Below are 25,554 nucleotides of genomic sequence, written 5' to 3' on the forward strand. Positions count from 1 at the left end.
TGTGAGGAGCGGATAGAAATTGTGTTGATGTCTGGTGAACGCAGTACCCGGGTCATTGCTGCAGATTTCAATGCAAAGCACCCTACGCAAGAAAACTGTCACCATTCCCATTTTATTTAGGTGTATCTCTATAAATGACCCACCCTGTAAATGAGAAAATAAGTGTCACAATCCATGTTTGGATTGTGGCCGTATCGGGTGTCGGCCATTCTCGGCCCGGGGACTTACCAGCTGGAGTTACCTCCAAACATGCCCATACACAACTCGTTCCCCGGTCGGCGCTCTGAAGATTTGTAGTGCCTCCAGAGCATACATTGCCACTTCCATCTGCACACGTTTGCCATAACCCTGAGAGTCGGTAGTTGCTGAGGTGAACTCTGGATCTGGGCATCCTCACTGTAGGTGGTTTTCCGGTGAGGTGCGGTCTTGAGGGTCCAGAGGCCCCTCATTGAGGGGGGTACTGTCAAAATCAATGTTTGGATTGTGGCAGATCTGGCTCACATATAACCTTTTTTTCTTCAAGTCTCTGGCTTAAATGTTAGTTTTGCCCCCTGGTGGCCGCTGGGCTTATTACAACCTAGTTGCTGCTAATGGGTTTTGCCTCCGGTGGCCGCTGGGGTTACTTCATGTTAAATTAGCCAGCAGGTGTGAACCCTCGCCTCTTTCCTATAAAAAGGTGTCAGGTGCTCTGAATCACTGTTGGTGATATTGTTCATTCTCCAACCAACCTTGGAGGAGAGAGGAGCTCTTGGGAGCAGTGCTTTGCAGCTCATCCAGAGCTTTGGCGTATCAGCTGTCCAGGTGGAAGCTGTATACGGGTGCCTTACTCTGTTGCTTGGAGCAATTGCAGCAGAGCAAAGCTAAGTTGTGTGTTTTCCCTGTTTGTTGTTTTCCCTAATGTTATATTAGTACAGCGGTGGGACCAGCGTCCGCAATAACTAGTTCCCTAGTAAGGGATAGGTCAGGCGCGGGCTGGGCCGGGTGGCAGAGAGGCAAATGCCCCCCGGGCCGCTCCCCCAGCCCCTGTACAGGGCCGGCCGCACAGCAAATTGTGTGCGGCCGTGCCCTCTGTTCTGTGACGTGGCCATCAGCACCTTGCCGCCCGCATCACAGTCTATCACGCCGGGGCTGGATGCTGTGCACGGCCGAGTGGAGTGAGTGGGGGCTGTACATGATGAAGGCAGGGTGAGTGGGGGCTACACATGATGAAGGCAGGGTGAGTGGGGGCTACACATGATGAAGGGGGGTGAGTGGGGGCTGTACATGATGAAGGGGGGTGAGTGGGGGCTGTACAGGATGAAGGGGGGGTGATTGGGGGCTACACATGATGAAGGCAGGGCGAGTGGGGGCTACACATGATGAAAGGGGGGTGTGGGGGCTGTACATGATGAATGCAGGGTGAGTGGGAGCTGTACATGATGAAGGGGGTTGAGTGGGGGCTGTACATGATGAAGGGGGGCGAGTGGGGGCTGTACAGGATGAAGAGGGGGGCGAGTGGGGGCTACACATGACGAACGCAGGGCAAGTGGGGGCTACACATGATGAAGGGGAGGGTGTGGGGGCTGTACATGATGAAGGGGGGTGAGTGGGGGCTACACATGATTAAGGCAGGGTGAGTGGGGGCTGTACATGATGAAGGGGGGTGAGTGGGGGCTGTACATGATGAAGGGGGGTGAGTGGGGGCTGCACAGGATGAAGGGGGGGCGAGTGGGTGCTACACATGATGAGGGGGTGTGGGGGCTGTACATGATGAAGGCAGGGTGAGTGGGGGCTGTACATGATGAAGGGGGGTGAGTGGGGGCTGTACATGATGAAGGGGGGTGAGTGGGGGCTACACATGATGAAGGCAGGGTGAGCGGGGGCTATACATGATGAAGGGGGTGAGTGGGGCTGTACATGATGGAGTGGGGTGAGTGGGGTTTTACATAATGAAGAGGGGGATAAGGGGGATTGCACATGATGAAGTGGGAGTGGGGCTGCACATGATGAATTGGGGGTAAGGGGGACTGCACATGATGAATTAGTGGGTAAGGGGGACTGCACATGAAGTGGGGGTAAGGGGGACTGCACATCATGATGGGGGAGTGGGACTGCACATGAAGTGGGGGTTAAGGGGGACTGCACATGATGAAGTTGGGGGTAAGGGGGACTGCACATGATGAAATGGAAGAAGAATAAGGGGCTGCAAATGATGAAGGGGCACTGCAGATGAAGTGAGGGGGTGATAGGGGACTGCAATGGATGAAGTAAGGGGACTTCAAATTAAAGTGGGGGGGACTGCAAATGATGAAGTGGAGGAGAGGACGGGGCTGCAAATGATGAATTCAGTGTGAGTGATGGGGCACAGCAATTTAATTGAAGGTGGGGGGTGAGGAGAGCAAATGATGAATTGAAGGTGCGGCTGGGGAGAGCAAATGATCTATGGGGAGAACAAACAATGAATTTTGAGAGTGGGGGAGTAAATGATGTATTGATTGTGGGGTAGAGCAGTTGATAATGAATAGAAGGTGGGAGAGAAAGACATGACAATGAATTGAGGTGGGAGGGGCATCTAAATATAATGATTCGGGATTAGGGTTAGAGAGGTAGGTACATAGTGGGGGGTGTTGAGGATGAAGTGCCTGGTAATGAATTGGGGAAAAAAGTACAGGTGCTAATTAATTTATATTATTATAATATTATATTCTGTATTCAGATGTGTAGTATAAAAGAAAGGGAAAAAGTGGGGAAAGTGCTCTGGAAGACGTGCTCTAGGTAACTGTGTTATTTTATGCATAAAAACAAGTCCTGGCTGGAAGAAGTGATGGCGTTCTGTCCGGGATGTAAAAGAAAAGCAAAGATGAAGGACTTCAGCTAGAGACGTCACTGGTGAGTCAGTGTGTTACCTGTGCACTGACACTATACACTGTATACTATATACAGAGCTCCTGTGGGTAATGTCACTGGTGATCCCTGTATTACCTGTACACTGACACTATATACAGAGCTCCTGTGTATAATGTCACCAGTGATCACTGTATTTCCTGTACACTGACACTATATACAGAGCTCCTGTATACAATGGCACTTAGTATTGTGTTTTTTTCATTAATGATCAGTATTGTAGTACTTAGTCACTATGTGGTGGTAAAATGTGGTTTGGTCATGATGTGGTGCTATTTGTTCCTTGTATGTGGTATTATTCAGTCACTATGTGATGGTAATATGTTGTCTGGCCAAGGTGAGGCAGTATTTGTTCTTTGTATCTGGTATTATTCGGTCACTATGTGGTGGTAATATGTGGTCTGGTCATGGTGTGGCAGTATTATTCTGGTGGTAATATGTGGTCTGGCCTTGGTGTGGCATTATTTGTTCCTTGTATGTGGTATTATTCGGTCATTATGTGGTCTGGTCATGGTGTGACGATATTTGTCCCTTGTATGTGATATTAATGGTTGTTTAAAAAAATGTAAATGTATGTGACTCATTCCCTTAAAGAAAAATACATAAATATATATTTATTTTTAATAGTTTAGAGTAGAGTAGGGCCCGGCCGAAAGAGTTTCCCATGTGGTGGTATCAGCTTAAAAATTATTGTGGCCAGAACAAAAGCTGCTGGTTATGAATGTGATCTGGGGTTTGATGGGAACTGTTAATATCTGATCAGTGAGGATGTGGTGGTGTTTTTCCAAGAGTGGGCGGTGGGACGGTGGAGGCGGAGCTGGTGTGGAACCTGGGCGGAGTCTCAAGGGAACCCGAAAATTTTGCCAGTATGGGGTCCCGAAATACCTAGTGGAAGCCCTGGTCTCTCTCATAAGCTGCAGACCGCAGCTTCCTGAGACTTCAGTGTGCTCACGCAGGCGGCGTGATGACATTATTGTTTCATGTCGCTCTGCAAACCGGAAGAGAAAATGGAGGCTGCAGTGCCGGGAATCAGGATGAGGCGAGTAATAACTTCATTATTTTTAACATGGAGAATTGGAGCCATCCTACTATATATATATGGGAGAACTGGGGCTCTAATACTATATATATGGGGATAACTGGGGTTGTCATACTATATATATGGGGAAAACTGGGGCCGTCATAATATATATATATATGAGGAGAACTGGGGCCATCATACTATATATATGTGGGGAGAACTGGGGCCATCATACTAGAAATGTGGTCTGGCCATGGTGTGGCATTATTTGTTCCTTGTACTTGTACTGGGGCCATCACAATAGATACGTGGGGAGAACTGGGGCCATCATACTATATATATAGGCAAGTGGGGCCATCGCACTATATTTATGGTGGGAACTGGGGGTCATCGCACTATATTTATGGTGGGAACTGGGGCCATCGCACTATATATACTATATGTATCCCATATCTCTATAGTAAGCTCGGTTCTGCTCCCATATCTGCAGTAAGCTCGGTTCTGCTCCCATATTTCTGGAGTAAGCTCTGTTCTGCTCCCATATCGCTGGAGTAAGCTCTGTTCTGCTCCCATAGCTCTGTAGTAAGCTCTGTTCTGATCCCATAGCTCTGTAGTAAGCTTAGTTCTGCTCCCATTTCTCCGTAGTAAGCTCGTTTCTGCTCCCATATTTCTGGAGTAAGCTTGGTTCTGCTCCCATAGCTCTGTAGTAAGCTCGGTCCTGCTCCCATATCAATGCAGCAAGCTCCTTACTGTTCTCATATCTATGTACCAGCCTATTTGTAAAGCCTGTTATCGCTGCTGCTTTAATGCAATGACCAGAGATAAGCAGGGAAAGGGAGGGCCACCACAACTAAAGGGCCACTGCCTTGTGATTGCCCCCCAGGCTGAAAAGTGCCAGCCAGCCCCTGGGATAGGTACAGGGCTAGTGAGGGATTCAGGTATCCTGGTCGGTGACAGGTGGAGAGCCTGTTTAGGGAATGTTAGGAGTGTTCAGGGACAGTGCCTCATGGGAGTGCAGGAGGTCTCCACGCCCCCATTCCCTATTGCAGGGCCCACCGTTGTAACTGTGTCCCCGGTGTTCCCCTGTTTGCTTGTTGTTTCAGTTACCGACCTGCGGGTCGTGTCATACAGGACGAGTCTACGCGACAATATGTAATTGATACTCTGCAGGTGGGAAAATTTGCCAAATTGGCAAACATTGGAGAGGTCTGTAATTTTTATTCTAAGTACACATTAACTGTGAGAGACAGCATCTAAAAAAAATCCAGAAAATCACATTGTAATAATTAATTTGCATTTTAATGCATGAAATAAGTATTTGATCCAATAGAAAAAACAGAACTTAATCTTTGGTGCAGAAACCTTTGTTTGCAATTACAGAGGTCAGACGTTTCCTGTAGTTCTTGACCAAGTTTGCACACACTGCAACAGGGATTTTGGTCCACACCTCTATACAGATCTTCTGCAGATCTTTCAGATTTCGGGCTGTCCCTGAGCAACATTGGGTTTCAGCGCTCAAAAATTTTCTATTCAGTACAGTTCTGGAGACTGGTTAGTCCACTCCAGGACCTTGAAATGCTTATTACAGCCAATATATTACGCCACATGCCCATGTAAATTTATTTATGTAGGACTAACAACTAGGCAATTTAAGACAAGAGTACGTGAGCATGTATTGGGTATTATTGCCGCTAAGGAAGTCCATGATGTCTCTGTATTGAAAACTCTTCCGAGACATTTTAAAATGTATCATGATTGTGATGCTTCACTATTACTTGTGACTGGTAATGACAGAGTTTAATCCAATATTAGAGGTGGTAATATTGGTAATATGCTGGCTAAACTCGAAACTAAATGGATCTGGACTCTCAATACAGTATCCCCCTTGGCCTTAATGAGAACCTCAGCTTTGTTCCTTTGTTGTAAACCTTAATTAAATATTGCACCAGCATTTTTTAATTATTTTACATATTTTATAATTATTTTAGCATTTTATTATATATTACATATTATTTATTTTATATTGTATTAGCTGAAGAGCCTGGCATTGCCTGGACATAGTAACCAACTGTGGTTAGTTATAACAAATTATAATGATTATATTGCACATAAAAACCATGCATCTAATCCTATCCTGTGTGATACTGACTGCTGAGCCATGTATCTAATCCTATTCTGTGTGATACTGTCTGCTGAGCTATGTATCTAATACTATTCTGTGTGATACTGTGTGCTGAGCTGCGTATCTAATTCTATCCTGTGTGATACTGACTGCTGAGCTGTGTATCTAATCCTATCCTGTGTGATACTGACTGCTGAGCTGTGTATCTAATCCTATCCTGTGTGATACTGCTTGCTGAGCCATGTGTCTAATCCTCTCCTGTGTGATACTGACTGCTGAGATGTGTATCTAATCCTATCCTGTGTGATACTGACTGCTGAACTGTGTATCTAATCCTATCCTGTGTGATACTGACTGCTGAGCCATGTTTCTAATCCTATCCTGTGTGATACTGGGCTCCCCCTGCAGTTTGTGTCAGAGGGTGGTCTGTGTTGGCACGGTAATAAATTGTGTTATTTCCAGCTTTACAGAAGGACGATAACACCATAGAAATTATAAGAATAATAGGCCTCAGTTACCACAACTGTCTATGAAGAAAACTGTTGCTGATAGCAACCAATCACAGCTCATTTTTCATCTTTTAAACAGTTCTGGGACAGCATAGCGAGTTTTGAGCGGCGACTTTTGTGTTTCAACTTTTATGTGGCGAGGTTGGTGTATGTGTGGTGAAATGTGTGCTGAGGGTGGTATATGTGTTGAAGCACGTGGTAGTGTGTGGCGCATTTTGTGTGTGTTCATATCCCCATGTGTGGTGAGTATCCCATGTCAGGGCCCCACCTTAGCAACTGTACGGTATATACTGTTTGGCGCCATCGCTCTCATTCTTTCAGTCCCCCTTTTTCACATCTGGCAGCTGTCAATTTGCCTCCAACACTTTTCCTTTCACTTTTTCCCCATTATGTAGATACGTGTGACTGTGCAAAATTTTGTGGCTGTAGCTACGACGGTGCAGATGCCAATACATACATACACTTTTTCCCCCATTATGTAGATAGGGGCAAAATTGTTTGGTGAATTGGAACGCATGGGATTAAAATTTTGCCTCACAACATAGCCTATGACGCTCTCGGGGTCCAGACGTATGACTGTGCCAAATTTTGTGGCTGTAGCTGCGACGGTGAGGATGCCAATCCTGGACATACACACATACACACCCACATTGAGCTTTATATATTAGATTTTTATCCTAGATTTTAATCCTGTGGCCCCTTTCTTTTGATGTTCCAGTGATTGCTTTCTGATGTTCTGCAGTCCCCACATGGGATACAAAGACATAGGATTCTTCAGGATATCCTCTCTTGATATGGATATTATTCCCATGGACTATTTTTTGCGCTGTACAGATGATATGCTATTGTATTTTTTGCATTTTATGTATGATAATTTGTAAAAACAGTGCAGTGGTCTAAGCCAAGGCCACGTTCCCTAGTGACTGGTGCCCGCCCGAGATGGGCATGGCAAAGAAAGAAGAAGCACCGACCCCTGCAGCAGATTCCCGAGGAACGGGAGGAGTCTGAAGCCAAACGGGTGGAGCAGCTGGAAGTGGCTCCACCCACAAATGGGCGGGGTCCGGAAGAGAGGGACGTCGTATCCGGAAGAGCGATGCCATTGTTGAGTGAGTCACCTGTCTTCATGCAGCAGCGGAGTAGGTATTTCCTCTGAGAAATTGGGCAGCAGGACATGAAGCGATTCGTGGCCCAGTTGACGTCAGACCCGTGCCCCCAATCCTCCTGGTAGACAGCGAAAATTGAAGATTGGTTCCCGTTTGACTGGAAGGTAAGGAAGATCGTTGAGAGCCGGAGTAATGCTCCAATGTTAAGCATGGACATGGATTCTGGAGTCATTTGAGAGAATCAGGAATCGGGAACCCGGATGGGTGAAGCAGGAGTAACCCTTGAATCTAAAGTGTGTTCTACTTTGTTTCCTCTGCGGGGAGTCAGGGTGTGGCAACGCAGCAGTACCTCACCACGACTTACCACCCTGGCCTCCTTACACATCCTTACTCGACAAGGCAAGATCTTGCATGGAGCCTCAGACAGAGGAAAATTGAAAGTCACCTTGTGTTTGTTCCATTCTCTAACAATTGTGCCAACAGTTGTTGTCTTATCACCAAGATGCTTGCCACTTGTCCAGTATCCCATCCCAGTCTTATGCAGGTCTACAATTTTGTCCCTGGTGTCCTTAGACAGATCTTTGGTCTTGGCCATGGTGGAAGGTTAGAGTGTGATTGACTGTGTGGAAAGGTGTCTTTTATACAGGTAACAAGTTCAAACTTGTGAAGTAAACACAGTTAATGAGTACAGAGTAGGAGGGCTTCATAAAGAAAAACTAACAGGTCTGTGAGAGCCAGAATTCTTGCTGGTTGCTAGATAATCAAATACTAATTTCATGCAATAATTTTTTAAAAATCATACAATGTGTTTTTCTATTTTTAGATTCTGTCTCTCTCAATTGAAGTGTACCTACGACAAAAATTACAGACCTCTCCATAGGTAATTTTATTATATTACATAAGAAAACAGTTAAATGACAAACTCATCTCTGCTTAAAGGGAACCTGTCACCATGTTTTATGGCCACCATCTTTCAGCCCCATGTTACAGCATTCTATAATGCTGCACATATGACTCCAATTAACTCTGCAAGGATAAAAAACCTTTTTGATTATATTCACCTATGGGGCGGCCCGGTCAGGTCCGATGGGAATCGCAGGTGTTTGTCCGGTGCCTCTTCTCTTCTTGCAATGTCATCCTTCTTTGCTTCGTGTGAATGATGAATCATATGTCATCCACACAGTGTTCCCCTTTGCGCTTCTGCACAGGCACACGTTTCTCTGCACTGTTGAGGGCAGAGCAAAGTACTGTAGTGCACATGCGTTGGGAAAGGTCAAACGAGTGCCAGCGCATGCACACTCCAGTACTTTGGTCTGCCATCGGAGTGGACCACCGGTAGGCGAGTATAAAAAAGGTATTTTTTGCCTTGCATGGTGAATTGTAGTCATATGTGCAGAATAAGAGAATGTTGTCACATGGAACTGAAGGGTGGTGGCTGTAGCTTACAGTGGCATGTAAAAGTTTGTGCACCCCTGGTAAAAATTACTGTTGTTATGAACAGTTATGCAAGTTGAAGATAAAATGATTTCTAAAAGACCTAAAGTTAAGGATGACACATTACCTTTGTATTTAAGACAATGTATATATAATATATTTTTATTTTTTGTAAAATTACAGAAAGAAAAATAGGTTTATGCAAAAGTTTGGGCACCCTGCATGGTACCTAGTAGCAACCCATTTTGAAAGTATTACAGCTTGTAAATGTCTTTTGTAGCCAGCCAAGAGTTTTTCAATTCTTGTTTGAGGAATATTTTATCCATTCTTCCTTAATAAATTCTTCCAGTTCTGTGAGATTCCTGGGTCATCTTGCATGCACTGCTATTTTGAGGTCTATCCTCAGATTTTCAATGATGATCAATTCAAGGGACTGTGAGAGCCATTGTAAAGGTTTCAGCTTGCGCCTTTTGAGGTAGTCTATTGTGGATTTTAACGTGTGTTTAGAATCATTATCCATGTATAGAAGCCATTATCTTTTCAACTCCAGCTTTTTTACATATGTTTTATTCACCCCCATGCTTAATGGTTGATGAGATGTTCTTTTCCTGAAATTATGTGCCCTTTTTTTCCATTCTACATGATGGCACTACGAGAGAGGGTATTGGCCCAACAAGGAAAGGAAACCTTCAAGATAAAAGGGGCGGCTCCTCTCTCCGCATCAGTTGGTTTCCTGTCCTCGATGGGGAATCCTCAAGATGAAAACCTATTGAAGATTGTGGAAGAAAGAAGAGGATGCCTGGGCCTGGGTCGGGTGATTACTGGCAGGCACCGGTCTGCTACACCCGTCACCAGGTACTGGTAGTCACCTCGGGGGCCATATATTCCTATGCCCCCCCTGAGCGAGTGCATGGCCCAGCCCGTGAGGCAGATGCCCGGGTGAAGTTCGATGCCTCGGAGACCACATGCGGTGTACCCTCCCAGATGCCGACATACCCCATTGAAGTCCACGGAGGCCACTTCTGTGCTCCCTCCCTGTTGACGTGTGGTGGCCATGCAGCCTGTGAGTGCCCGGGCAGAGGTAAGACTCCTCGGAGGACCCTCTCGGAATCCCTCCCTGTTGAGCCCAGGACACCGGTCACCGTTTGGGCCATGAAAGAAAACAAGTACCTGCAGGAATGATGGCCAGCGGCATGATCACTCCCTCCAGGTAAAATCCAGCAGGTATGGAGGAGGTGGCAGTGTCCGGGTGTCTTGGTAGCCAGGTGTGGTGCAGTGTTATCGCCCCCTCCAGGCAGGTCCAGGTATGGAGGGGGCGGCGGTACCAGGTGTCATGGCCGCTGGGTGTCAGAAGAACGCCGAGGTGAGGCCGGTAGCCGGGCGCGCACCGGAAGTGACGTGCCCGATAGTGGTACTCACATATACCGGAAGCCGCAGGACAGAGATGCGCACCAGGGACTGGCTGTGGAGACTCCCTGAGGTCAGAAGGGAGCACGCACCCGGGGAACAGAGGTGCCGGCGGGCACCCGGAAGGAGCGGTGCTCCGGGAGCAGAGAGGCAGCAGCCTCAGCACGGTATGTCAGCAGCAAGTGCCAGGGGCGAGCGCACATTATCCTCAGGCCCAATACACCTGGGTATTATTCTGGGCATGGATACAGCGCGCACCGGATGTGGTGGCCGGGTGCACGCATAGGCCAGCTGCGGTGCACATGTATGGGGTACATCCAGGAAGCGCAAGCGGCCAGCAGCAACCAGGTGATTTTTTTATATGGGGTAATGCCGTCAGAAGTGCTGGCGGGGGTCACCAACCATTCTAGGTTGAATGTGACTGTTCTCATCTGAAAAGCGGCAGCAACTAACTTGTTAAGATTGAGAGCCTTTTTTGCCAGAGCACTTACGGCTGCGCCAGGAGGTGCAGGAGTGGCAGTCTCGCTCAGATAAGAGGAGCCAGACGCGCCATAGCTACAGTGGAAACCACTCGGACAGTGTACGGGAGGATCGTTATGGTGTTAAAAAGGAGGGGTCCACAGTCCCGATGAGAGTCATGTGTACAGACCAGTCAGCCTCCAGATCCGGTACCTGTCCTGTGAAGCGTCCGAGAGGTGAGTGAGCTTCGAGAAAGTCCAGTACGATAATGTCTGTTCTTTTTCTCTCTCTCTCTTCTCCCCTCTCCCCTCTTTTTACATACATTGGTGGGGTAGAGCATTGGAGGTCACCCTAAATGAAAAAAAAAGGGGTAAATCAAAAGCTAGGAATAAAGAATATTCCTTATGCAAAAAAAAAAAAAAAGTCCCTTAGGAATAAGAGGTTGTGTTGGAAGAAACACCCTCTTTGCTGAGAACCTGAGATCCCTGATTGAGGCAGAAGTCTGTAAATCAGGAAGGGCTTTGCAGTCGACGATCCATAGGGATCAGAGGAGGACTCAGTTAAATCTCGCTACGAAGAAAAGTAGCTCAGATAAGAAAGATACGTTCCTAGTAGAGGATACAGTACCGACAAGCTTATTAAAGCAGTCCGGCCTACCATGGAGCTGGTAGATGCGAAAGCCATAGAACTCATGTTCGGCAAGCTTGCTATAAGGAAAATGTAGAGCCTTCCCGAAACAACTCTGACAAACGATCCAAAGGTGGGAGAGGCTTCTACTTCGGCAAGCCCTCCAAAGACACCAAAAAAACCCTTCCAGTAACAGGCCTTCTCAGGTGCTCTTCCTCCCAGCTTGGGAGAGGTTCTCGTCCAGCACCTGGATCCGGCAAATTGTGGGATCAGGTCTGGAGTTAAGGTTCCACCACTTGCTTCCACGAGGACATATGCGGTCCTCTCAAAGAAAGACGGTCTGGAAGGGGAAGCAACCTCACTCCTAGACAAACATGTCCTGGAAGAGATTTCGATAGAAGGATAGAGTTTTACTCCCCCTTTTTTTAAAAAAAAAGAAAACAAAAAACACCCCAGATAATTCCTGGAGGACAGTTATAATTCTGAAAAGACCTCAATAGGTATCTGATAATCCCGTCTTCCAAGATGGAGACGATAAGGCCAGCAGTAGAACTCCTCTTTCCTCAAAGGTTATATAACAATTCCGAGACCACAAGAACACTTATCGCCAGATCCGACAATAATGCCATATACGTCTCAGACTGACAGTCCGGATGGGTCTCAGTAGCGTCACTTCCAATACAGGGCCTTGCCCTGTGGAGTAGTGATAGCCCTCAAGTGTTCACAAGGCTAATTGCAGAAATCACAGCACACCTCAGGGGGAAAGATACTCTGATGATACCCTATCAGGACAACTTCTTGATAATAATAATCTTTATATAGCGCTAACATATTCCGCAGCACTTTACAGTTTGCACACATTATCATCACTGTCCCTGATGGGGCTCACAATCTAAATTCCCTATCAGTATGTCTTTGGAATGTGGGAGCAAACCCACGCAAACACAGGGAGAACATACAAACTCCTTGCAGATGTTGTTCTTGGTGGGATTTGAACCCAGGACTCCAGTGCTGTAAGGCTGCAGTGCTATCCACTGAGCCACCATGATGGGGAAGAAATCTCCCTTACTGCTAAAAGATCAAGTCAGAATAGTGATGAAAACACTATAGACACTGAAATGACAGCTGAACCTCAAAAAAAAAAAAAAAAAATCCAAACTGGAACCAGCGATGATCCAGAAATTTTTGAGGTTAACAGTGGACTCGGTAAAGCAGGAGCATCACCTCCCAGAGGAAGGAAAGGGAGATAAAAATAGCCAGAAACGGCTCTGTGAAGGAACATGTTGGTGCTGGGGTCCCTTACCGCCTGCATACCAGCAGTGAAATGGGCCAGTTCCACACAAGGGAACTGTAGGGTGTGTGCTACAGAACAACCGGGAACTTCAGGGACGGTTAGAGCAGAAGTTCACCCTCCAGACTCTGTACTCCAGACACTCAGGTAGCAGTTACAGATAGTCATCTCCGAGAGGAGTACCCTGCACACACACACACACACACACACAACCTCCAAAGTGGTCACAACGGACGCCAGTACCTGGGGGTGGGGAGCCCACCTAGACACATTATGGCTCCAGGATCCCTAGGCCCAGGAGGAAAGAAATCTATCCTCGAACGATTAAGAACTTCTAACAAATCGAAAAAAAAAAAAAAACGCTAAAGGAATTGTTACCACACTTAAAGGGGACACCATGTGAGAGTCCTATCAGACAACCAAGCTGTGGTTACATATGTAAACCACCAAGGAGACACCCATTTTCTGTTCTTGGGGTAGATAGTCACCGGCCCTTTTAGGCTGAAGGTGACTGCTATTGTCAAAGGGCCTTCGCTAGGCAGCTTAAGGCCAGATCATGACTCTGGCAGAACACCAGTCCCTCTCATTAACGGCCCTGCATATCTGCATATCCGAGGTATAGACAACCTGAAGGCAGAATGTCTGAGCAGGAGCCACTTGAGGCTAGGAGAAAGGTACCTAAAAGAATCCATTTTTCAAGGGATAGTGCACATGTGGGGAAAACTCAGTATAGATCTCTTCGCCTCAAAAGCCAACAGGAAGGTTCAGAAATTCTGCTCCCTAAGTCCAGCAGACAGACCATTGGCAGTAGACGCCTTCAGGATAAAATGGACATCAGGTCTACTGTACGCCTTCCCTCCAATATGCCTCATACCAGTGGTTTTGAGGAAGATCAGGTAGGTCATAGCCAGAGTGATTATAATAACTCCCTTTTGGCCAAAGAGACCATGGTCCTACTGGCGGAGAGTGATGTCAGTGACAGAGGTCTAGGACCTTCTAACACAGTGTCCCTTCAATCACCCTCAGAGATCCAGGCTGCAGTTGGCAGCCTGGAATTTGATAGGTCACTACTAGAGAAAAAGGGGATTCTCAGCAGCGTTAATATCCACCTTACTCAGTGGCAGAAAATCAGTAACTACAAAAAATTTGTAGGAGGATATGTTAAAAATTCTTATCTACCTCAGACCCAATACGGGAAGGGAAAGTCCCGATAGTAGCAATACTGTAATTTCTGCAGAAAGGTTTTGATTTGGGGTTAGCTGTCAGTACCCTCAAGGTACACATTTCAGCCCTGGCATCCTTATTCAACTGCGACCAGGCAAACAATAGGTGGGTGGCCAGGTTTGTCAGACCTATACTAGAGCTGACTCTGTCTGCTTACAGCGCTGGGAGCTCGCTGATCGTTGGTCTCCCGCTGCCACACACAGCGATACGCGCTGGTCAGCGGGAGACCAACGATCAAAAAATGGCCCAGGACACTCCTGCACGATCAGCGATACCCGGTGGGGGGGCCGGTCGCTGATGCATGTCACACACAGCGAGATTGCTGGTGCGTCACAAAATCAGCGATCTCGCTGCGTGTGACGGGGCCTTAAGGCTTTATTCACGCATCAGTATTTTTGAACAGTATTTTATCAGTACTTGTATGCAAAAACCAAGAGGGTCTCAAACACAGAACATGTGTCAATCTTTGAATTGTAGTTTTTTTTCTGTCAGTTCCACTCCTGGTTTTGGAATAGAAACACTGATGCAATATATAGACCAAATACTGGCGTGTGAATAAGGCCTTACCTTAATATTTGTAGATGCTCCCCATACTATAAACCTTTATCATTATTTCATGAATTTTTCTTCTCAAATTATGTAAAGAGAAGAATGACAGTGTGATTTGATATTCCTTACTTCTCCCGTACGGCTGCACATGGGCGCATGTAGGAAAGAAAGAACCGGAGGTGTTTCCCAAAGCAACTGATCTAAAATACAAAAACTAGATCCAGTTTTACAAACCCATAAATTAGGTTACAAGGAATTTTGATAGTGGACTGAGAATTTGGTTTCTTCACTGTATTTAGGATACTGACATTTCTGGCACAAACAGGATATAATTTCAATGTGCAGGGGTGGAGGCAATAGTTTTATTCTGCTGGGAAGGGAACATGGACCACAAGCTCGGTTGTGTAAATAAATTCTAAATGAGCGTCATAATAGATAAATTCTGGTTGAACTTACATACAGTGGCTTGCAAAAGTTTTCAAACCCTTGGCTTTTTATCTATTTTGTTACATTATAACTTGTGTTTAAATATTTTGTAATCCAAAATGTGTTCGATGTATCAGCACTTAATATTCTAAGTTGGTCAAGTGAAGAGAGAAAAATATAGGCTTAAATTAAATTTAAGGGATCAAATAACTTAAAATTGGCATATGCATGCATGTGTAATCACCCCTTTTATCATGAAACCCCTAAACATATCTGGTGCAAACAATTCCCTTCATAAGTCACATGTTTAGAGAAAGGAAGTCCACCTGTGTGCAATCTAAGCGTCACATGGTCGGTCAATATATACACTTTACCTTTTCTGAAAGGCCTCAGAGGCTGCAACACCATTAAGCAAGAGGCACCACTAACCAAACAACACCATGAATAGAGATGAGCGAGTTTTTTCGGATTTTGGCCACAAATCTGATTTTGACATATTTAGGGCCATAATCAAACACTGTGCGGGTCGAATGTATGTCTTATGTTCGTTTCCGAACATATTCGGTAATTTCTACTCCTATTGACTCTAATGACGTTCGGTTGTGTTCAACGAATATTGCAAAAACAATATTGGAGTCCAATCGTATTTGGAACCAAATCCAAACAAATTCGCTCATCTCTAACCATGAAGACCATGGAGATCTCCAAATAAGTTAGGGACAAAGTTGTGGAGAAGTGCAAGTCAGGGTTAAGTTATAAAAAAAATCCCCATCTCTGATGATGCCCTGGAGCACCATAAAATCCATTATCATCAAATGGAAAGAACATGGTATCACAACAAAACTGCCAAGAGAGGGGTGTCCACCAAAACTCTCAACCACGGCAAGGAGGGCATTAAATCAGAGAGGCCACACAAGAGACCCAAGGTAGCCCTGAAGGAGCTGCAGAGCTCTCAAGCAAAAAATGGAGTATCTGTTCATACAACCACAATAAGCTATAATTGCCGCAAAAGGAGGCTCTAAAAAGTATTGACTTGAAGGGGGTGGATAGTTATGTACCCTGAAGTTTTTAGTTTTTTGTCCTATTTGTTGTTTCACAATAAAATGAAAACCAATTGTTCACATTTGTAGGCATGTTCTTTACATGAACTGATGCAAATCCTCAAAAGACAGTGACATTTCAAGTTGTGAGGTAGTAAAACGTGAAACATGCAAATGGAAGAAGAGCAGTACATGGGCCTTTTATAGTTCATCACACCACACCCTTTATGTGTCAGTGACAGAAGCAGATTTTGAGGAGGGAACGGGCCCTCACCTCCAGGACCCATGTGTGACTGCACGGATGGTATGTCTGCCCTCGCATATTTGTAGTAAGCTAGTGCGTGACAGGAATACAGTGTATGTTTGAAAAATTATTGTAGTGCAATCTGAAAAGCACTGACAATGTGTAAAAATGAATCAAAATAGAAGTATGCTACCTGTGGGAAATACGCTACTTCCATGAAAGGCAGTGGGAGACGAGTTGCCGGCTATCTGTCAGTGCCACAACAATGCAACTTAGTCTTTTCCTGGGCTGGGCTGCTTGCTCAAGAGGAATGTAAAATATTTGGAGCTGGGATTTTACACCACATACAGAAATGTGACAAGGCCAGTTTTTTCCTAACCTTTGCCATATGGAAAAAGTGCCCACACAAATATTTGTAACTACTTATATATGCACAAGGCCCTGCTATAATCGCAAGAGTCCTCCCACACGTCTAATCCCAGGGGAAATGATAGTTAATAATTGTCCAAATGTATAGTATAGTTTCATGTAAAGGCATATTGTGTCCATAGTCATGTCCTTTCACGTAACAATATTCTTGTAAGTCATCAACCCATGATTCTCCATATGTTGTTAAACTATAATTTCCAGCATGCGTGTATCTACCAAGTCAAAACCCACTCTAAAGTTTTAACAAGATATGCTGGAAGACCCTGTCAGACATAAAAGGTTCCCTGTGCAAGAACAATATATGGGCCCTTTAAAGCCCATGCACAATTCCACATGCTTTGGATGTGATAGTGGGCCCCCTTACTTCTTGAGCCCCTCTTTGACTACACAGGTTGCACCAATGATATGTCAGCCCTTGCTAGGAGACATAGGTTGAAAAAAGCATCAAGTCAGACAACACTATCCTTATTAACTAAAATGTATTTTAGGCCATTTTGTCGCTTCCAACATTCACAGTCCGAGTGCGAACATCATTGTCCGGACTGGCAGCAGGTATCTATGTGTGCCTGTGAAACTGCCCAGTTACAGACTGATCCAGACATCTGAGTTCGTATTTGGAACGTGAATGTTTAATATGTTAAGCTGGAAAAGCAAGGTGCTGAACACCACATGTAAGGCCAAGGTGCCACATGTAAGACCAAGATGCAACTTGTAAGGCCAAGAAACTCTAAACTTATCCTAACTAGAAGAAAAACTCCAAATCAGTTTACTAAAGAGTGATCTATGTTCTGCAAATGAAGTAATGTGCTGATTTATCAATCTAGTTGCTCTATTGAAGGTGTATAACAGTCAACTATCCCCTAGCCCCCAGCTAATTTCACTGTCCAGCAGAGAATGTTGTGCTCTCAAGCTCCTCACATATTAGGTATATTAATGCATGAAGACCATGCCCTTTAAAACTGCAAAAGGCTGAGGCGCGCACGTGCACACATTCCCAACCCACTGCAACGACCAGGGCCAACGACACTACCCGGAGAACCCGGGTAAGTGCTGGGGGCCCTGGGCAAACGGGGAGTGGGACACATACTATGGGGTCTGAGTCAGGGGTAGCCCGGTGCCAGCGCTGGCACGGGCCCCCCTCTAATACTCACCTATCCTCTCCTTGTTCCCAGCAGCTGTACTGTCTTCAGCACCCTGACTCTGTGATGTCTCAGGGCAGAGGGAGCTATGACATCATCACTGTGCACTTAGCCTCTCTGTCCTGAGCATTGCAGAGCCGGGAGAGATGCTGTGTATACCGGACCTGCAGCGGGAACAGGAGAGATGAGTATATGATTTTTTTTAAAGTGTGTGGCATTACATGGGGCCCATAATACTGTATGGAGGAGCATTGCATGGGGCCCATGATGTACCGCATGGAGGAGCATTAAATGGGGCCCGTGATGTGCTGTGTGGTGGGGCCCACTGATTCTCTTTTGCATGAGGTCCAGGAAAATTTGGTGCCGACCCCGGCGATGATGCACATCAAGATGAATGCTGGCTGCAGCTATGACAGGGCATTTAGCTCTGTGACAGGCCAAGGGAGGGGACATTATTAATGTGGACATAAGGGCCTAGGATGGGGACATTGAATAGAAGGTCCCAGGATGTTGACCTTACTAAAGTGGATATTGGGGTTCAGGATGGGAACATTAAATAGAGGGGCCCAGGATCTGGCACCTTAATAAGCAAAGGGGTAACAAAATTACTGTATGAGGTCAGGATGAGGAACATAAACCAATAATGTATGGTGGCAAGTGAGGACATAATTAGTGTATGGGCCAATCAGGGGACATTATTACTGCTGTAATTTAATTTACTTGTAAGGTTACTGTCTTCCATGGGGGAGAACAAAATGGGTCCTGCTACTGTGCAGAGCGGCACTATGTCTTTTGTTTCTTCATCTGACATAATGTAAAAATCAGGAAAAATAGTGGGGAATATGCTCTGGAAGTGGTTAGCTATAGAGAACTGTGTTATTTTTTGCAGAGACGAGTCCTGTCTGGAAGAAGTGATGGCGGTCTACACTGGGTGAAGATGAAAGACTTCAGCAACAGATGTCACCGGTGAGTCAGTGTGTTACTTGTACACATGCATGATATACTGTATATGTATACTGTGTACAGTGCTCCTCTGTATAATGTCACTGGTGATCACTGTATTATTTGTACACTGACACTATATACAGAGCTCCTGTGTATAATGTCACTGGTGATCATTGTATTACCAATACATTGACACTGTATACAGAGCTCCTGTGTATAATGTCACTGCTGATCACTGCATTACCTGTATATTTACACTATGCACTATATACAGAGCTCCTGTCTATAATGTCACTGGTGTTTACTGCAGTACCTGTACACTGAAACTATATACAGAGCTCCTGTGTATAATGTCACTGGTGTTTACTGCATTACCTGTACACTGAAACTATATACAGAGCTCCTGTGTGTAATGTCACCAGTGGTAAAATTAGTGTTATTAGTATTGTGGTTTTTATCAATGATCAGTATTGTAAGTACTCTCACTATATGGTGGTAATAAGTGATCTGATCATGATTTGGATGTATTTCTCTTGTATGTAGTAGTATTTGGTCAGTATGTTTTCTGGTCATGATGTGACTGTATTAACCACCTGTATGTGGTATTATTCAGCCACTATGTGTTCTGGTTCTGGTCGTGGTGTGGCATTATTTGTCTCCTGTATGTGGTATTATTTGGTCACTATGTGGTCTGGTCATAGTGTGACAGTATTTGTCCCCTGTATGTGATATTATTCGATCACCATGTGGTGGTAATATGTGGTCTGGTCATGGTGTGGTGGCATTTGTTCCCTGTATGTGATATTATTCGGTCATCATGTGGTGGTAATATGTGGTCTGGTCATGGTGTAACGGTATTTTTTCCTTGTATGTGATATTATTTGGTCATTATGTGGTGGTAATATATGGTCCAGTCATGGTGTGGAGGTATTTGTCCCCTGTATGTAATGTTATTCGGTCACTGTGGTGGTAATATGTGGTTTCGTCATGGTGTGGCAGTATTTATTCCTTTGTATGTGATATTATTGGTCTTGGTATAGGGGATTGTGTTGTGTATAGCAGTCACTTGTTCTCTCTGATATCAATAAGGAGAAGATTCTTGATTTGCAATACAGATTAAATATTTGGTTGGTTAACCCAGGGGCGGACATATCATTGATGCAACCTGTGCAGCCGCAAAGGGGCCCAAGAGGTTAGGGGGCCCATTTATACCTCCAAATCAGGTGCAATTTTGCATTTTTAGGAGCTCTTGGGTTGCAAAGGGTACATGTATTGTTCTTGCACATGGGCCCTTTTCTGTCTATGTCTGCCAGTGGGTTAACCCATCCCTGTCCTGTGACTATTACACAGTAGCAAATATGCATTTTCATTGGTTCTACAGTGAAAACAAGTAATCACCTATCCTAAGGCCATGTTCACACATTTAGTGTTTGGTCAGTTTTTTGTCTAAGTATTTGTAATCCAAGGAGTGGGTGACAAATGCAGAAGTGGTATAATACATTTCCTCTGATTGTTTCACTCCTGGTTTTGACTTAGAAATACTGATGTAAAATACTGATGTAAAATACTGACCAAATACTGAACATGTGAACGTGGCCAAAGGATAAGTGATAAGTTATAGATTGGTGAGGGTCCAACTGCTGGGACTTGTACCGATCTGCAGAATGTGAACTCTTATCCCCATTAGACTGGAGTGGCATGTACGACTTGACCACTGATCTATTCATTCCCTAAGGGGCTGCACTTGGCTTTTTCTTGAAGCTCCCAAAAAGGATGAATGGAGCTGCGGTCAAAAATCCCATCTGCTGCTCCATTTTAAAATGGGGATAAAAGTGTCCTGTCATGGATAAAAGTTACCCATTCTTCCGATCGGTACGGTTTCTAAAGGTCGGATTCCACCGATCAATAAGTTATCACCTACGTGACCTGTGGTTAGCACTCTTTAATGCAAACTACCATAATTGTACATTCCAGTTATGGTGATGCACAGTAAATGTGCAGCAGCGGCCTGTGTTTTAGGCTATGTGCACACGTGCAGAAATGCTGCGGAAATTTTCGCAACATTTCCGCAACTCCCACCGTGGGTAAAACACATGGAATTTGCATGCGTTTTTCCCACGAAAAACAAGCATTTTGCAAGAATCGCTTGGAATTGTGATTGACCAGTTGGTCACACTTGTCAAGCATAGTGTTTGACAAGTGTGATCAACTTTTTACTATTGATGCTGCCTATGTGGCATCAATAGTAAAAAGATATAATGTTAAAAATAATCAAAAAAATAAAAAATCGTGATATTTTCACCTTCCGACTGCCCCCACAGCCTTCCCGATCCTCGCGATGCTCCCGGCAACTCCCGTTCCCAGGTATGCCTTGTGACAATGACCCCAGATGATGTAGCATCACGTGAGACCACTACGTCATCACAGGTCATTGTCGCAAGGCCTCGCTGGAACCGGAAGATGCTGTCAGCGTGGTGAGAGGTGGGAAGGACTACGGGGGCCGCCGGAGGGTGAGAATATCACGATTTTTTAATTTTAATTCTTTTTTTAACAGGATTATGGTACCCAGGGCCTGGAGGAGATTCTTCTCTCCTCCCGGCCCAGGGTACCATCCGCACATGATCCACTTACTTTGCGCATGGTGGGCATAGCCACATGCAGAAAGTAAGCGGATCAATGCATTCCTATGAGTGCAGAATCACCGCGATTCCGCACAAAGAATGAGCATGCTGCGTATTTTTCTGCGATGCGATTCTGCCGCAGAAAAATATGCTGCATTAGCACAGCATTAGCACAGCATTGCGGAATCCGTTGTGTAAGCGTTTTCGTGGTGAAAAAACGTGGGAAAAACGCATACAATCCGCAACGTGTGCACATAGCCTTCCAGTCGACGCTCCACTTTATTGGGGATAACAGCTAAGTTATTTGCATATAGCTGTAGGGTGGCCCGCTAGGGTCAATTCACCCAGTGGGCCCCAGACACCCTGTCACAATGTACAAAGTTTGCTGATGCCTTCATAAACTGATAGTGAAGTGCTTGAACCCTGTAAGACAATTGTATTTTGCCCTATTTTATGTTGAAGCTGTGCCCAGTCTGAGGAAGAAAACTGACACAGCTCAGGGTTAAATTAAGAAATGCTCAACAGAATTGGACACATGCTAAAATGCTCAGAGTTGAAAGGGTGAAGATTCAACTTTTCCATTTTTGGTCTGAGTCATTCACGATTAGCTTGAGCACATGATATACCGTATCTACTAAGTGAAAAGGAAAAGGGAAAATCTCAAATTAAAGTTAAAAGTGATTCTTTATATTATATCACATCCTGCAGTTACGTTCATTATGCTACAAAAAGGTTTATAGAGTATAAGAACTAAATACATAAAAAGATGTATGAATTCTAAAAAGTATATGTTTGCAAAGAGGTATTCCGAGACAGTATCAGTAACAGTGGGGAGGAAACAGTCACTTATTTTGATAGTTTATGGAAAACATATGTAGCCGTCCACCCTTCAGCCACATCTGGACTAGCTCTCAAACTGCTCTGTAGGTGTCCAGTGACCGGTAATGCCAGTACTATATATCAATGTGCACCACCAGCCACTCCCTACAGCAGTGCTCCTAAACCAAGCTGGTGCAAAACTGCAACGCCCATGGTGCCCTGACAGCTTTAGTTTTGGGAGCTCTGCTCTGCCCTACTGCAACTGGTGGCACATCAGGACCTTCACCGCAGCGTGGAGTGCAGACTTTTTGTTATTTGTGAATAGTGTTCATTAAATGGCATAATGTATTTTGCTGTGGAATTTCGACATGGACGTCACCAATAAAATTCCGAAATATATGAACCCATTATATGGTGACCATATGTGTCGGGGTTTTATGATGTCCAACTCATGACTTTCTATAAATTGTTTTATCTGATTTGTATCTTGTGGAAGCAGCATGTGGCTTGCCGGCCACTGGTGTGATGAATTAATAACGCGGGTGACCGTGTAATAGATTACCATAAGCGTGTTGTATTTTCCTTGTGATGCAGTGACAAGTCTGTGAATCAGTGACTCCAGAGCCTCTTTAACGAAGATATTTTTGTTAGAAAATGACTTAATAAAATAAACCAAGTCACGGAACAATAAAAGTGAGCACCGAAAACACTTTGCAATTCATATTTTTTTCCAGAGTTTCTTTCCATGCATGGTCCCCATTAAAGTAATTGCAGAAATGGTATGTTTTAGCAGCTGTGTCCATTTTCCATACTATAGGTATCACAGCATTGACCAACATTTCCACCCCGATCTGATGACATCTGCATCAAATTTTAAACATGATTCAGAAACGTGATTACTACCCATATATGTAAATGAAAGCGAGCGCACAAAGATGGGTCATCTGCTTCTGTCGTTGTACATGCAAGTGATGGTGGTTACGGCCTGTTTACAGCAGGTGACAAAGATGCAGAAAAAACAGTGGCCCACAAGTAGAGGAAGCCATTGGAGTGATTTGTGCCAAATACATAAATACGTGCAAGTTTCATAAAAAAATTAATTACATTTTCGCTTAATCAATAAATGAAATCTACATCTGCTAAGAGTGGATTTTCATTTACAAAATGTTCTCCTCCTAAATAAATGTAGCCTAATCCGAGTCCTATGTGGCCACCACGCCCTTTTTTTTTCTCTTCCATTTCCAAACTTATTGACTGGCCACAAAAGTTGCTAATTTTACAGTGAAAATGTTTCAACTTGCACCATTTTAGTGGCACTGGTTACACTCACCTCGGAGTTGCTTGACAAATGTGGGCCCAAAGCGAAATCTAGATTACTATAGGGTAAGGCTACAAGAAGATCGTGGTGTCGCATTGTGATGACTGTCCATAGGGCTGCATGCCTTCATGGCAAAAAAAATCCAAACCTGTTGGATTTTTGGTTGCGCATGGGTCACTTGACAATATTGTTGGGTACGACTTGCGTCCCCCGCATGCGAGTACGGTAATCTGCGCTTTGATCGTTTTTCACAGACAAATCGCTGCTCTCAAAAATTTCAAAGCCAACAAGTCATTTAGCTCTAGCCTTACTATATAATATTCAGTTCTTCTGCTTTCATGTGAATTAATACAAAAATATCCCACCTGTCCGTTTCAACCATATATGGGGCTTGTATTGAGCATTTTGCTTGAGCCATTTCTTAAAGTGAAAATCAGATACAAGATTGCGATATAGGTGAAATGTATATGATGTGATAAAGATTTTGCTGAAATATGCCAATAGTAATACAATACATCTAAAATAACATATATATATAAAACTATATATTATAGTTATTGTATATGATGATAACTATACTCTAAGTACCACTAGCTCCATAGCGAGATGGGAGTGGCTGCACAGGGTAACAGTTAGTGCATGTTATGCAAATAAGAATCTTTCTAAAAAATATTTTCGATGACGTAACAGAAAAAGTAATATTTTGTACAATTTCAGTGTAACATACCTGGAAGATCAGGACTTTGAAATTATTTCTTCTCAAGAGCACATTGTGGTTGCTTTCCAGCTTCTTCACCTGCACAGTCTGCTTATCCATACGATCCTTGACGTCTCTCATGTTGGCGCTGACTTTACGAGATTTCTCCAGAAGTTTACTGACAGTGTTGCTGGTAGATGTATGACTTTTTGAAAGTTTGGTGATATCATTTTGGATGCCCTTTACTGAGTTTTCTATGTCGATCTGCCTCTTTTCCATTTTGTGCTGGTTTTCTTGCACTGAATCCAGCATATTCACTAGTTTATCCAGCAGGGTGAGGACTGTGATGGCGTTGACCTGATTAGTGTCTTTGATGGAGTCCGCCACTAGTTGCTGGGGCGTAGGGCTAGAGCTGGGGGACTCTGCAGGACTGTGGCTGGGCACCACCAACTCTTGGCTCTCATGATCTGCACTCTTCTGAAACTCTTCATTGCTCTTCTCTATCTGAATTGCATCTTCCTCCATGTTCACAGATGTTCACAAATCAAACCGTGCAGCTGCTTTACTTTTCCTCTTGTGCTTTCTGATGATATATTCTAATGAATTTATTGTAAAAGTAGCAGATCTTCTCTTCTTTGGCTTCTTCTCCTTTGATTAGGGTTTGCTTTGATAGGATAGTATGACACACTAGTCTGCAGCAAAACACTGCCAGCAACTACATTCCAGCTTCCCTTTTAAGCCTCCTCTCCACCCAGTGGGAGGTGAAATGTGAATTATCCAAACTTTTCAGATCCAGGGGTGTGTTCTAGAGCATACACTCCATGTCACGGCACTCCTAGATGTGCAGGTTTACATTTTTTTTTAACATGCCATAGTTTAATAATGACTTCATGCAGGCACAGAAAACACCCAATGTTGGACAGGAGCCATCTCTACTTCTCTTGGCTGCAGGGGAAAACTTTTGGCTGGCTGCTATGATACACTGGAACACTGTGTTTTTTTCCTGGATGAAGCTATTTTCAGAGAGAAGTATTGTTCGCATCTGCCAAGGGAATAACTCATGATGTGGTTCACATCTACATTTCTTTTTCCTTAAAAATATAGGTTAGAGATCTCAGTTTTCACAGCGCTCTTTTAGAGGGATTGTCGCAGTTGTTGTAAGATTATCTTACCTTTGTTGTGGAGGTTTCCTCTCTGGGACATTTCCTCAATTTAAAGGCAACCTGTCACACAATTCAAGCTGCTCA

The 25,554-nt window shown here is 44.5% G+C and overlaps 1 protein-coding gene across 1 annotated transcript in view; it reads right to left on the bottom strand.

Moving 5' to 3' along the window:
* The window catches only part of CAVIN2 (caveolae associated protein 2), a 95,520-nt gene extending 70,371 nt beyond the window's left edge, over positions 1 to 25,149 (bottom strand). The window contains exon 1 of the mRNA XM_073546698.1: positions 24,338 to 25,149. Coding sequence (XP_073402799.1) covers positions 24,338 to 24,832 — 495 coding nt within the window. The 5' untranslated portion in view covers positions 24,833 to 25,149. The remainder of the gene's footprint in view (positions 1 to 24,337) is intronic.
* Between the last annotated feature and the right edge of the window lie 405 nt (positions 25,150 to 25,554).

This window comes from Dendrobates tinctorius, unplaced genomic scaffold (genome assembly GCF_039654945.1).
Source record: "Dendrobates tinctorius isolate UK_male_01 unplaced genomic scaffold, ASM3965494v1 ptg000150l, whole genome shotgun sequence".
Lineage (NCBI taxonomy): Eukaryota > Metazoa > Chordata > Amphibia > Anura > Dendrobatidae > Dendrobates > Dendrobates tinctorius.